Here is a 15,279-nt window from a genome sequence, read left to right as displayed (position 1 = left end):
AGCCAAGGCTCTGCATTCTGGTTGTTTCTGACACACAGTGAACTGATGCTTCCCTGGCCTCCCTTGTGTGGATGCCTGCACACTAACACCCAAAAGCTAGAATATTTCAGCATGTTTTAGTATGGACCTGTGACCTCTCCAGGAATCATTGATGCCGAAGTGGTCTCCCAACCTGTGCCACAACTCGCATCCTGTACCCCAGATGGAGTAGACACTCACACAGCTCAAGGAGGGTCCTAATGGTCCTCCACTGTGCGAGCACACACATATGTATGCATGTGCATACACATTTGGTGGCTCCAGCTGACCCAGGTCCCTGCACCCCTGACCATGCGGTCTGCCACAGCTCCCCAACAGCCCTGCTGCTCCTGTTTTCTCTACTGCAATCCTGAGCAGCAGCTGTGGACACGTTGCAACGGCTGCAGTGGGCTGCAGCTGAGCCATGCCTGGCTTCTCAGGCTGCAACACTTGAAGGTCGCTCCTTGCTGCATGCCCATGCTGCATAGCTGGGGCTCTCCACCCTCAGGTGAACAGAGACCTCCACAACTCATTGTAGCCAGTGACGGAAGTGCTGCCTGGGCATTGCCTGATCAGTGCTGTGAGGACTACTGGTGTATGTTGCCCTGCATCAGCAGTTTGGGCTGTTTATTGCTTTAATATCCACAGGAGGGAAAAAAGACCAGTGGGAGATCTGGTTATAAACCACAGCCACCCTGAAACAAGTACATGCCTCTGCCTCCCCCCACTCCCCGCGCACACAACGCAGCAATGACTACAGAAGCTTAAGAATAAATACTGAGCAGACACTGAGGGATTTTTAGTGTAGTTTCTCTCTCTCTTTTTTTTTTTTTTATTTAATGCCATGTTGCTTGTTTCTTTTTTTTCCCCATGTTGCTTGTTGTTGGTTTCTTTTTTTTCCCCTTTTCCTTCCTGATTTATGTCCTGTGTCTGGGCTTATTACAACAGCAGAAACCAATCAGTGGCCAATGATGATTAACGGCCTCTCACGTGTTATTAACTCTTCATCCAGTGGAAGGTCATTTTTAAAAACTCTGGCAAGAAATATAATGGGGGGTGGGTGTTGTATGCATGTATGTAGAAGGAATATACACATAAAAGCAGGTCTTTCATCCACACCACCCCATTCACATTGCACTCAACTCCTGCTTAGAAATATCTATTATTATCTAGAATGTGTGTAGAATTTGTCTGTAGATCATATCTTGAAATAAACCCTTCAAATGACTCAGATAAGGAGTTGGGAAAATAAGTGCTTAAATGGGAACATAAATTAACTGTGTTTGTGAAGTTGTAATTGAAAGAAGAATGGGGTCATCCACTTTCATTGTTATCATTCCAGCAATTATTAGATGCAGCTAAAGGTGATGATGGTGGTAGTTCTAGAGGAAAGCCCACCCGATACTTCATATCCAAAGCACTGATATCTTGAAAGCAAGGCTTATACAAAGGACTTGCAGGATAATAAAAATGCCTGCATATCTGTGGACCACATACCTTGAGTTCTTGCATGACACTTTTCTTGTGTGGGGGCAGGTAGTTCTCTCCTAAGAAGGCACTTTGCAATTTAAGAGCAAAAGCTTGGATTAAAGATGTTTCACTGAAAACCATTTTTTCTTTGGATTGTGATCCGCACGGCCCATAGTATCGCTGATGGTTGGTTTTGAAGCAGCATCTTAGCCCATATGGGTGTTTCTGAATGAAGATGGGGAAGCTGCCCCACCTGCTTGTGCTGGGTGATTGCCACCTTCCTTTTTGGAGATGCTCTGCCAGGCAACGTGAAGAGACAGTGTTATTCCCTCAGCAGCAGTCGTGGGAAAGAAAAGAAGAGAAAGAAAGTGGTGGCAGCAGGGTAGTGATAAGACAGCAAATCCCTCCGAACCTTGGTCAGCACAAACAGGCATCTTACAGTGCAAAAATTTCATCCAAGATGAATAAGCTGGAGCAAAGGGAGAGGAAGAGCTGTGGGAGGAGCTGCTGTTGTTTTGCACAGTTCACTGTGTGCACCAACCCTGCCCTGGCAATGAGAAGCAAAAGAAAGGCTAAACCCAAGTCACAGCATCTTTCAAAGTTTTCACAAATAATACAGATTGCTAAAATGGTGTTAGCCAGAGGAGTTGAAGTCCTGTGTTCTTCAGGAAAATGTCCCTGGAAAAACTCCTCTCCCACTCTATCATACTGCTGCGTGGACCATGAGACAAATAGAGAGACATATCTGCTGAACTGGGGACTACAGACAAAACTAAGGAAAAAGATTTGTATTCTTCTCTGCCCAACAGCACTGCCGTGGCTTACATGGCAACAGCCCAGCTCCTAATGGGAGCAACTTCATGAGGTGCCAAGTCCTCCTTGCTCCTACAAATGTCATGAACATAAAAGATTCTTAGCAGCTCTGCTGATATGCAAAGCGACATTGAGGACATACCCAGCTATAAGGTCCATCTGTGCAAACTCATTACCAGCATAAGGGAAAGGGCAGAGCCCTTATTACTGCAACGGCTGTTGAAGGAATAGAAGAGAAACGCTGCAAAGCAGAGTCTGGGATGCCAGTATTGGTGGGGGTGAGAACTCTTGTAAATTGGACACATCTGCTCTGGAAGTGGCCAAGAGGTGTAAATATTGAATAACAGATTGCCAGCTCCTGCTCAAAGTGTGACAGGATCTTATCAGAAATAAACACGGGGCTTGGAAATATGCAGGAGAAGGAAACAGGGCTAGAGAAGAAATATATATGTCTAAATGAGATGGAAGAAAGGAATAATAATTCAGAGAGAATGAGATACTGAGTTCCTACTGGAAGCCAGTCCCTAGCATGGAAAAAAAAATAAGCGGGAAAAAAAACCTGAGAAGTAAGGCAGATCTCATAAAATAAAGTATTCATAAAGATCAGGGAAAGGAATATTTGGAAAGACAGATCATATGCACATAAACTGAACTGTGTGGGGTACGTACAGGGGCCTGACTTTTCAAAGTACCAAGAACTTCCTACAAGACGCACTGTGTGTTTTGCGTCTCTGCTAGTCAGAAAATCGGCAGGGTTTAATTTTCCTCCTCTCTGTGAAATTCTTGTGATGCGAACAAGCAAACCAAAGCCACTTACCACCACAGTTTCCTTAAAAAAAATTGATTTTTTATTTATGTTTCTAAAATCAAATCTCTGCTCCTGAGCTACTGCTACAACACCTTTTGCATGGTGACATGGTGAGCACGGTGGGCACATCTGTGGCTCTTTGTGGGCTCCTCATTGCCTGAAGACCCATATTCAGTTCCCTGTGGGATGGCCAAGGGGCCTGGTGTCTCGAGGAGACAGGCACCAGAGGCCACCCAGGGCACACCGCCTCTGTGATGCCCAGTGAGGGCATTTTGGACACAAGAGCATCATTTTAGCAGGAATCCTTCCATTCTCAGCTAAAAGAAAAAGTAGAAAATTCATTGACGACATCTAAAGATTCTGCTTTAAGTTTCTTTTGTCTGCAAAATTATTTTCCTGCTCAATGACACTTTCAATTTTATACCCCCAGGCCTGCTCAACTTGTTTTCATTTCACAGAAAGCTGGTGGCATTCAGTCCTTCACGGGACCCAGCCTCGCAAAAAAAAAAAAAACCCAACAACTCCCCTCCCTCAAAAAAACAAACGCAAACATACAACACTGCCAACTTCCCATGAAAGTCAACAACGGTCATGCTAGCAATTGGTCCCCATATGTCCTATTTCATAAGCAAAATTTTGGTGGTAGTATTAAGACAGATGAGGATGGAGAAGCCACGAAAGGAAGGAAACCTATCAGTACACGTTGTTCATTCAGCAGTCCTGAGACAGGGTCTCTGGGCACAGGAGAAATACTAAATATGGATGCGTTTTTCATAGGCAGGTTGGAACAGGTGAGGATTTTGTGTGCAAGAGAAGGTGGAAAGCACTCATGATGGGATCTGATCTGTAACTGCAATAAACCACATCAGGCGGGCCCAGAAGCCAAGATCTACAGCGAGGGCTTAGGAAAAACAATGTGAAAAAATGTTGAAAATAAGTGGAAGAACTGGCTGGGAAGCCAAGATGAGAAGAGCAAAGCCAAGCTTGGTGAGCAGCAGCAGGAGCAGTACATGGTAGTGGTGTGCAAACATGTGTAGGAGCTCAGCACTGAGCAGGGAGAGGCACCGCTTTTGGTGGCAGACACGGGGGAGAGCTGGGCACGAGGGTAACACGGCAGTGGGACAAAACAGAGTGCTTTTGGGCTGACGACAGCAAAAAGCCTCCTGGCAAGATCTGCCTGTGATATAGTTGCCTGTGGGAAGGGGGAGTACGGGAGGCTGAAAAGGCGCCTGGGCAAATCCTGGGCTGCCCTCAGGTGTTGTCTGGGAGGTGGGTGGGTGATGACAGAGATTTTTTCTGGTGCCAACAGCCAGGCATAGCTGGGAAAAGCATCTCTTGCCATGAGAAACCGCACAATGTGCCCCACCACAGAAATCCTCAGCAAAAACACGAGGCATTTGCTGGGTTTTAGTATTCTGCTGCCTCTTTGGGAAGGATGCATGTTTCCTCCTTCCTCTTCAAACAGTTAGTAAATAATTAAAAGAGAGAGACAAAATATTCTCTAAAGATAACCTAGTCTTCTGTTTCCATGGCAACCTTCTTCCTAAGCCAGAAGCCTTTTGCTCAAGTCATATGGCAGAGGGTGAAAGCCCTTTTGCAAGGAGGCACAAATGGTGGCATGACTCTACTAAGAGGTGACCTCATGCAGAGCAAAAGGACTGTTGTGAACCCCAAACCACAAGAGAAACAAAGAAGTTTTCTCTTGCAAGTCACTTCCAGGGAAAACTGAGAATAAGCTGAGAAAGCATCCATCCTAGGAGCTGTAAAGTCACCCCGTGAGGTCACCACCACAATATTTTCCATCATCTTTTGAACTTTGTCCCCTCTCAGCTACCCCAAGTGCAGGCCATACCTCTATCATGACCAAATGCAGGGGTAGATTGTAGCACTATACTGATCTCTGACCTTTGTCCCATTCCTCAGCTGAAATGTTTCATGGCCCACACAAATGCTAGGACAGCCTGGAGTTCCACCTTCAAGTTCCCTCACGTCCACCTTCCAGGAAACGTGTGTTGGGTTGTCTGGGGTTTGGGTGGGTTTTTAATGTTTGGTTTTTTTGGCAAGCTCTAACTCTGGCTTCAAAGCAACCCTGGATTTGAGTCTAAGCCTTATGCAGCCCAAGTTCATTGTTCAGCTGTTTGGGGACCAAATGCTCTCCTTCCCAGAGGAAGTGAAACAACCTGTCTTATGTTTCCTGTCTGTCTATGGGAAAGCAGACAGGGGTAACTCACCCAAAGAACAACCAGTGCAAAAAAAGGCATTTAAACACCCTTATTATTGCTTTAATAGATCTAGATTAGCATCCTTTCTGCAAGGACAAGGATCCGGACTCTCCTGTCCTCTCCTTGCAGGCCTGACCTCCCTGCAGTCAGCACACACACTTGCAACACAGCAAACATTCCTTCCAGCAAATAAATCAAGTCCACGCTGTAATTATCCTTTTCCTGGCTGTTGGTCCCATTTGATGTGCTTGCTGTTTACAGCCTTGGTTCGTAAGATGCAGCAGCTGCTCAAAACACAGACAGGTCACAATAAAACCAGAGCATCCGTTTTCCAGTGCCCGCTTCACAAGGCTTCAAATGCCAGCTGGGAGAGCTCTGAGAAGGCTGCAGGGGCCCTCTTATCTGATGGAAAACATGGAGCAGGAATCCCCGAGGAAGCTCTGCTCCTTCTCTAACCAGCCTCCAAATCTCCCCATCTCCATTGGGCTACTACACTCTCCCAGCTGCCCTTCTCACTCAACTTCTCTGACACACCTTGGCAGGGCTTGCCTGGGGCAGTAGGCGACATCCCAAATTCTTCGTGTCTTCCAGGTTGTTGGCTTTCCTACCCATCTGCAAACTTAGGAAGGGTACGAAACCTTGATGTTGCTGCAGAAGAAGATCCAGGTTGACCCTGGCCTATAAGGAGATGTGCACTCATACTGCTGGAAAGACAAGGAGGGATGCAGCCTCTGAAAGTCTTGCTGCAACCACACCAGGAGAGGATCATGGCTGCTGGATTGAATCCTGGATCCTTAGGCAGGTCATGGTTGGAGTCAGTGTGCCCTCACCCTCCACACCGCAGGCTTTCCCACCAACTCCCCTGCAAGGCAGATGCAAGGAGAGCTGCAGTTCTCCCTCTCCCCTATCCAGTAAACGACCCTCTTAGCCTGGACACAATGCAGGTAAGCATCCCTACCTTTGCGTGCACGCACACACATACACACATATATCAATATTTCCTGCTCTCCATGTGCGTGGTTGGCACTGTGCAGGATTCTGGTCCCAGATACACTGATGCAAGTCAGAAAAATGCCAGAGGTTTAAGGTGGTGCTGGAGAGGAGGCAGAGCTTCCACTGAGCCGAGGATGTCCTTCCAGGGTTTTCCCACTGGGACTTGGAACAGGATTAGCCCTCATCCAGGGGACTGACTATGTTTTGTGTTGTTGAAGCCCCCTTTGCTTTTATTTGTCTTTTTTAAAATTCAAGTTTTTGTCTTCTTTTAATATATATAGCTATAGATACAAAAATAACAGATAGGTTTCTCTAGAGATGATTTTTGCAACTTTGGGCTTCTAAAATAAAATATAACAATTACTGCAAATGAAAGGGGGAAAAGTTCAATTTCTTCTCCCCTTTTCACCTCCCTTTCCCCTTCCACCCTGCCTCCCCCACTCCAAATTTCCCACGTATCTTATAATTTTTTTCTCTTAGCAGTTATCTTTCTTTGGAAAATGAAAACCACAAAACCAACAAAACAACAACAAAAATATGCCATGTAGCCTTTATCCCCTCCTCCCCTGAGCATGCCCGCTGTGTTCACATATTTCCTTCAAAGCAAGGCTTTTCACCTCAAAACGTTTCCCGTGCTCCATGGCTGTTTGCTTTTCCCTGCTGCTGGGGCCAGATTTTCACCTGCTGTAAATCAGCATGAATCCACCTCAAGCCAGAGCTCTGCTGCTTTACACCAACAAATGCACAATCACAATTTGCCAATTTACTCTCTACCTGAAGATCTGACCCATAATTATTCATGTTTGAAATGGAAGCATGGACAATAAGAAAGTTCCCAGAAACAGGCAAGGCAAACCCCAGATGCTCTTCCCTTGCTGCTCACCCCACTTCCCTTCCATTCGCCCCCACCCTCCTCATTCAGCGTAGCACCTCCTTCAGCCCGTTTGCTTGTTGCTTCTTAGCACATTCTGAAATTCATAATCTTTCGGTAAAAAAAATAAATAAATCGATCTCTATAGATATGTATACGTATATAACTAAAGAGCTGCCACACAGCAGTCACCTGGCTGGAGGGTCCTGTCCCTCCCAGCCCCATGGCCTTTTCTTGTCACTACAGTCTCTTCCATGATGGTCCAGATCTTGCCCTCAGGCAGGACTGTTCCCATATTGCTTGCACTCTCCCATGCCTCTGAGGTACAGTACCAGAGTATTTATTCTATATATATATATATATTTATGTATATATATATATTTATAAATTAGTTTTGTTTGCCTGGTTCTTTTTCTTACAAATCCTTTGGAATTGCTGCTGGGGAGAAGCTAGCGAAACATGCTCCCCATGCCGGTGGCCAAATGCTCCCTCCCTGCGTCCCAGGGACCCTCATCTGTTCCTCTTGCTGACTCCATCGCCCAGCTCCAGCTCGGATGGGAGTGGGGAGCCACAGTCCCCTGTCCCCAGTCTGCCAGGACCATCCGGCTCCTCTCCTTCCCTGGGTGAGGGGGTGTCCTTGCAGAAGTCCGTCACCCAGGAGGGCATCGAGAGGAAGCCCCGGGGGTCAACAGTGTAGAAGGGCTTGGCGTGGTGGGCAGTGGGGCGGCGGGGCGAAGGGCTGGCGTGGAGGCTGCTTGTGCTGCTGCACTTCTTCACCAGTGTCAGCCCCGGTGGTGGGGGTGAGAAGAGGGAGGTCAGCGAGAGGCTGCTGAGGGTCTCCGAGGGCTCACTGTTGTTGCCACCCCCTCGTAGGCTGCTACCCACCCCCTCCTCATCCGAGGGGTCCATGGAGTCATGGTGGGTGCAGCCGGGGCTTGTGCTCCCACCGCTGCTGTGGCTGCGCTGGTGCCGACGGATGCTTTGCAGGCTGAAGAGCCCCCGGCCCCTCAGACTCCGGCGGCGGGAGGCTGGGGAGAGGGGGACTCCCAGGGGTCTTTGGCTGTCAGAAGCTGGCATGGGGCACAGAGCCACTGGGAGGTCTAGGGTGCACTGGGGAGAGTCACTGAGGTTGAGGCTGTCCTCCAGCGTGGTCTGCAGGCTGCCTGCTGAGCTGCTGCTCCGGCTGTCCAGCGAGGTATCGCTCTCAGGGGCCTGCGGAGCAGAAGTGTGAAAACACAGTTCTCAGGAAAGAGATGGGCAATTTGCTGCTTTTTTATTGTTTTGTTTTTTTTCCAATACTTTGCGGTGTGAGAATAAACCACAAATACAGGAAAAGGGAAAAATCTCCAATTCTTCTCACTTTCCTTTGCTGGGGAGGGCTGCTATAAACTACCTGAGCAATCCTACAAAGCATCAGCCATGTAGCTTGCCCAGAAGATTTCCTTCTGGGGCAGGAGCAACGCTTTCAATATTTTGCGCTCTGATTTCACTCTGCTGCTCAATGGATCTTCCCCCCCAGCCCCAATGAAATGTTCCACCAAAGGGAAGGGGTGTTGGATCTGTAAACTCCGCAGTCCCAACGACTGGGCTGTCTCTGCCCACTGGTGGTCCAAGAGGCAGTGGTGCCAAGGTTCCCTGTGGGTTCCCAATCTCAGCTTTCCAGAACGGGCTACATGGACTCATCAAAATCATCACCTGGCCATAAATCAGGGGACTTCTGTACCTAGATGCAAGGCTCTATACATAGACCTCCTCTCATAAAAAAAAAACCCCAGCAATATCTGGGGAGAGAAAAGCAGCATCGTGGTTCTTTTGACCAGCACCAGTGGAAATCATGGTATTTAGGATATAAAGGAGGAAGGGGAAACAACCTTCATTTCCCTGTATCAGGGCCCATTTAGTTAAGCTGCATTTCAGTTGTTCCTAGGAAACTGGTCTGTGCTATGAGATCATCACTGCAACACAGCACCGGGAACGATGCATGTGGCACTGGAAGTGGTGTCCTGAACCACAGCAATTCAATACAGTCTGCATCACATAAACTGAATTTTACCAATTTCTCCTTTACAACAGTTCAGCTCTTTTGCCCCAGTGGTATGCCAGATCCAGTTCTTCGTGTCTAAACTCATAGCAGAAGTTTCAACATTGCAACAATTCAGCGGCCTTAGCTCAAGGCTAAATTTATCCCTGGTGAACTTATATACATTAGTACTTTGCCAACAGTGTCTGTCATATAGAACTGGAAAACATATGATTGTATTTATACTTTTTAATTTGTCTGGAATAGTGTGTCCCTGTACTCCTCAAACAGAAATTGTTCATGGAGTATCTTCTGAGAACAATAACAGAGATCTCTACTGGACTTTCATCTCTGTCTCCTCTGCTCTTCAGAGATACTTGATCTTTCCTCAACATTTTTATTCTTCTCATTCACTAGTGAGAAATAGCTGCCTTTTCAGAAAGAGAGAGCACCTTTCTGGGATTTAAGAGCTAAGTGGGTGGGGGAAAACAGCGAGTTCAGGGATGCGGTGTGTGGATGTGGCACAAAGGGCTGTGGGGGAGGTAGGTGGGAGAAGCCTGTTCCAACCAAGCAAGTGTGTGATCCGGAGTTACGGTGCTAAGAGGAGCCGAGGAGGCTGTGTGGCTGCTATCTGCCTGGCTCACATTGCGGCTTCTGTGCATGCAGGTGTATGCAGTGCATTCAGAGCAGGGGACCGAGGGAGTGAGCTAAAGGGTTATGTGTTTTCATCTTCATGTGGGGCTGCTGCAGCTGTCGAACTATTTTTTTTATCCAAAGCAGAAGAACGTATCATTTTAGGGGATGAGAGCCATATAACATGCCTTTGCTACAAAACACTCTTTCCTACCCAGCCTTCCTGCACTTCTAGTGCACTGCGCTCCTCCAGTAGGTTAGATTCAGTTCACCCAGCCCATGACTGCAGCTGCCCCTCTGCTTCCTCTGCCCTCCTTCCCATTCAGCCCCCTCTCTTTGGGTGTGATGTGAAGATCAACATTTCCTAGCTGAGGGAAGTAAGCGTCCTCACCTGTTGAAGAAGTGAACAGTTCACACTTGGAGATCTCAGTGATGCCCATGAGCCTTGCAGAGAGATCTTAGGAAGGTTGCGTGGACACGAGACTTTCTCAGGGCCTGTCTGGGTGGCAGAGATGGCTGGGTGGAAAAATTCTGCTGGTACAGGTAACAGAGGGCAAGACGCACCTGGGGAGAAGGGGCTGGGAGGGGCTGACAAAGCACCAAATGAAATGGGGAGGAGGAGAAGAGAAACAGAAAAAAAAAAAAATAAAGTTGAAGAGTCCTCCCCATTTGGTGCCTTTGCTGCTGTTACACTGAGGGTCCTGCAAGTCCAGTGTGCAGGGAATATTTAGCACCACACTATCCTGGTCAAGAAGGCTCAACCGAGTATTCACGCCATAGGTCCCACATTCTACACAAGGACTAAAACCTGCATCAGACCTGGAAGATCTAACACGGCTGACAACCATAAAGAAACACCCTGGCTTGACTTTATTGTTGCTGCTCTCACAGAGAAACGCTGAGCCATAAGGCCTTGATTCAACTACCTATCACTGCCATCCCAGCTCCTGCAAGGCAAGGGATGGAGATAAATAAACCAGTAGTTTATGAGACCTGGGGATACAGGAGGCTAGAGAGTGCTCGAGAGCAGAACTGGAGCACTTCCACCAAGGACAGACACGTATTACATGTTTCATGAACCTGTACCTGAGAAGCCTGGTCTCAGGAGGCAGCAACATTTTACTGCGCTGAGTGGGCACGGTTCAACCAGCTGACATGTCTGGGGAGGCTGCCCCTACGCTTCTCTGACCACACATGGGTGCACTACGGTGAATGGGAATCAACACTTCCACATAAACAAGTCTGAAGGAGGATTTCAGATCTAGCAGCAAAAGAAGGAACTTTTCCTCACTTCATTCCTGCAGACTGGAAAATTAAAGCTAATTCTTGGTTAGCATAACCCCACATTAGATTAACTACATTCCTGGTGGGGGGAGGCAGGAGAAATGCAGATGAGCTGAACCAGCTCACACTGTCAGCAGACCTGGAGAATTACAAGAGCTGTGCTCACCTTTGGTACTTTCATGCTGTAGCCAAGACTGCACTGAGTTAAAAGGAGTTTTCTCCATTTCACACAGATAACTGTTTGGGTTTGTAGAGCTATCCACATTGGACATCGGGAGCAGGCATTCACCCAGATCACCTTCCCCATTGGAGTCAGCACTCTCCTGGCCATCCTGCTGGAAAAAATAAGTGAGGACAAAGCTTGTAAGATTTAATGACAGATGACACTGTCAAATCCCCAGAAAGGGCTGATTCTGAAAATACCTTCAAGCTAGCTAAAAGATGCTCAGGTTTCCAACCCAAATCCCCTAAACCTAGGCTCATTCAAAGGAAGTTACTGACAGTAGCAAAGAGAACTTTAAAAAATATACATCCCTTTTTTCACCTCAAATCCTTCTCCAGGATATGTCTCTACGGAGAAACTCTTGAAATGTGACTAGAATTTATATTCCTCAGCAGGGACACTTTGTTGAATACAGAGCACTTCAAATGAGCAGAGACAATTACAGCACAGGGTGCACCATGCCCATGACTGCCTGAGGCTCACCTTCATCTCCTTAGGACTCAGCTGAGAAGTGCTGCGATTGTCTGACTCATCTCCTAGAAGGATGGAAGAGGACTTGTCTGAGTTGAGGGATAAGGCTTCCATTTCAGCCAGCTGGACCTGCATGAAGGGAAAGAAGCTGTCACTGGTCATGCCTGGAATCCACATTTCAAGCAGTCACACTGTTTATGGTGAGAGAGCCTGTAGACCCGGGATCAATTTTAGGTTATATTCGTTGGGTACATCAGATACTGCCTAACCCAGACCTGGGCTGGGCAGAAGAATGCACTTTTTAAGGAAGACTGAACATACAATCTGCAAGCAGCCCATCACCAGCCCATGCTCTCCTAGTGCCAGAATTTGAGGAAGGAGTCCTGAATCTGTCCCAGCAAGACAGCCAGCACAAGGCCCTGCAAGTAAAGCCAGGAGTAGAGAGCGCACCCTCAGACTGGTGACAAGGCAGTCTGCTCTCCTGAGGGATAAGGAATAGGCCCCTCCCTCTGAAGGGGCCAGGGACAGCCCTGCTTAAAAGTGAAGTTGCTTTCATTCCAGGGATAGCCATGCCTCTTGCAGTCCATGCCAGTATCATGCTTTTCATATTCTCTTACCTTCATCACTGAAACCCTGTTTCCCTCCATCTTTCTTGTGTCTTCCCTCTCCCCTCACCTCTAAACTACTCAAGATCTCAGCTAACACCATCTCCCACTCTGCTCTCTATCCCTAAACTCATCCCTCTTGCCCATCTGTACTTACGCTTTCTTACTTTCTGAAACCAAGTCTTACCACTGCATTTTTCTCATCCTTGAGCCTCAGCTCCACTCCAGTCTCATGCCTGACCTTTCTTCATTGCCTGTCTCGTACCACATGTACCCCTCTCCCACCCTCTTTCCTCCAAGCTTTCAATTCCCCTGTGCCTGACATCTCTTTCCCACAATGCCTGAAAAGTGTCTTCTTTTTCTAGTAGCTTAAGCAGCTGCTCTGTCCCTCCTGTGCTTGGCTTTCTATCACTGGTCTCTAGAGTCCCACCAGTTCTCACCATCTCCACCTGATTTGAGAGCTATATTCTGGGTTGTCTTAGTCAGGACAGCTTGCTTCCTGGCCACCTATCTTGTCCTCGTCTGTTTGTGTTTGCAAGAAGTGGGTACAGCTTTCGTGCTGTAAGAGCAGGTTGAAGGTTTGGAGAGATGACTCCTTCGAGCTGGGAGTTTAGTGGTTTGTGCCAATGCCAGGGACAGGAAGAAGTCTCCATCCAAGGGATAAGGCACTTTGAACAAACAGGACAGAAAACCAGAGCTGGATTTAAATAAAGGGCACAAATGACATCCTTATTTGGGATATTATTCTGACACAAGAACGTGGTGCCATTCAACCACAAAGAGAACCCAAAACCAATAACTGCTGCTCAGAGTGCAGACACGTGTCAGAACCCACGATGAAGTTAAGTCAAGCACGCTACACCAGTCAGAAACTACTTGTGTAGAGAAACAGTCTTCATTCAGTACCACTTAATGTGTGCACTCATCCATCACCCGTCTAAGTGCTTGTTACTCCAGAACAGCCTCTCAGCTGTGCTTGTAGAGACACGAGAGTGAAATGTGGTAACATCTACAACTACCTTCCCCATCCATAAATAAGAGTTTCAACAAAAGCCAGAACAGTCTGTTCTTCACTGAACCACATGCTCACAAATTCTGGCCATCCTGGCATCAACACAAAAAATGTAATCAATAAAGTCATGAATAAAGTCATAGATAAACTGCATGTGTGGAAACATGGTTCACCACTCCTCTCTGGCAGCCTCCAGCCACTGGCTAAACACACGATCAGCCACCAATAGACATATCTCTAACTGTCAACCAGTCTAAGAGTGAAAGGATAGTGATGACAAGAGAAGAGGTTAGGGAATTCAAAAAAAAAAAAAAAAAAAAAGATATTTTATTCTTATAGCTTCCACTATTGTAGAATACTTCAAAATCTTCTGATTAAAGATGAAGAACAAAAAAAGTTCTAAAATTGCAGTGGAGAGAGAAGGAGCTCTTCACTAGGAATACAATGCATGAAAACTGCTAGGGACATCATCCTGAAACATAGAACCGTGCACATATATCCCTTAGAAAATAACTAGCTGCAGATACAACATATCTTTAAAAACAGAGCCATAATTGCAAAAATCCTTAATTGTACAAATAATCGGCTTGAAAATAAGATGCCAGCTGTGTAACTGCTGAGCACTTCTACTCAATGGAACAAAAAGCTTTGCACATATTAATAACTTTGAGCATATGCTGCGTCCATCCACTGTGCTCGGCATATTGACAGATTAAACTACAAATGAAATGGGAGAGAACATTTTTGGCTAATATGTGATTTTTGGCACAAGGGTAGAGTTAAGGGTGATTTGGCTCACTAGCGTGTTTAAGCACACATATATTGAATAGGAATAGATAAAAACTGTTTTGCCTACATAACTTGCAGTTGACTGCTTCTGAGACAGTATAATTCTGTCTGTGTGTAGAATGCACATTTGGAAATGCCGATGTACCAGAGTACACTCTAGTTTATCGACGATGTGCATTGCTCGTGTTAGTGCTGGGACAAGCCTAGCTTTGGCTCCATGTAGTGATTTTCTGTTGGAATTTCCTCAATGTATTCTATACTGTGAAATATGAAGAGGAGGTCATGATCAACCGTGATTTATAATTCTGAGCTGTAATTTTGATTCATATGATCAGAAAGAAAATAACTACGTTTTACTACTAAAGTTATTCCTGCAGATATAGATAATTTCTTTTCAATTCCACATTTTAACTGTATTGAAATATCAGTTTTGAGAAATAATTTATGGCTCTATGACAGTCGTTAGAAAACAGGACCTAAGAATAATTCTTTGGATGTGATTATTCTGTTAAACTCTTCATAGTGTCTGTGGGTTGTGTTTGAAGATTTTTCTGTCTAGTTTCCTTGCTGGGAAGGTAAGAAAATCTGTTATTGTCTTAATTCCCAGACAGGATACTGATGACTATCTGGAAGGTTTTCAAATGCAGCAAACTAGCTGCAAATATCTTAATTTCAGGGTAATCATTTTGGAATGCCTTAGAAAATCTGATTTTCAGAGAAGACTGAGCACCAACTGCTGAATATAAGGGCTAACGTAAAGCAGAGGAAATTGCAGTTAATTGAAAACTAGTTATTTGGCTGCATTAATGCAGCATTAATTTGCGAAATGTTGCAATACCAATAAACTACAGCAACGATTTCATTGATACTTTTGAAGCAAAGCTATGGGGACAAGCAGACAGCTGAAAGGTTGAAAAAGATTAGAGCATCCAACTACGCATCTGAAGCCAAACAAAATATAGTTTTCTTCAAATATGGACGGAATAATCTGCCAATGAGAACTCTCTTCCCAATTTTCCTGATTTCTTCATAAGGAATAGCAATGTA

General features: G+C 46.1%; 1 protein-coding gene across 6 annotated transcripts in view; it reads right to left on the bottom strand.

The window, feature by feature from the left end:
* Positions 1 to 3,411: 3,411 nt before the first annotated feature.
* Positions 3,412 to 15,279, bottom strand: part of CACNA1I (calcium voltage-gated channel subunit alpha1 I) — a 176,558-nt gene continuing 164,690 nt past the window's right edge. For 4 of the 6 annotated variants that reach the window (XM_054086745.1, XM_054086719.1, XM_054086726.1 and 1 more), the window contains 4 exons: positions 11,839 to 11,955; positions 11,299 to 11,467; positions 10,240 to 10,436; positions 3,412 to 8,407 (listed from right to left, as the gene is read on the bottom strand). In XM_054086745.1, the coding sequence (XP_053942720.1) occupies positions 7,706 to 8,407; positions 10,240 to 10,436; positions 11,299 to 11,467; positions 11,839 to 11,955 (1,185 nt within the window). In that variant the 3' untranslated portion in view covers positions 3,412 to 7,705. The remainder of the gene's footprint in view (positions 8,408 to 10,239; positions 10,437 to 11,298; positions 11,468 to 11,838; positions 11,956 to 15,279) is intronic. The other 2 variants (XM_054086735.1, XM_054086753.1) reach the window with 1 other exon arrangement.

The sequence above is a fragment of the Cuculus canorus genome, chromosome 1, assembly GCF_017976375.1.
Source record: "Cuculus canorus isolate bCucCan1 chromosome 1, bCucCan1.pri, whole genome shotgun sequence".
Lineage (NCBI taxonomy): Eukaryota > Metazoa > Chordata > Aves > Cuculiformes > Cuculidae > Cuculus > Cuculus canorus.
This window is presented reverse-complemented; position numbering and strand designations above follow the sequence as displayed.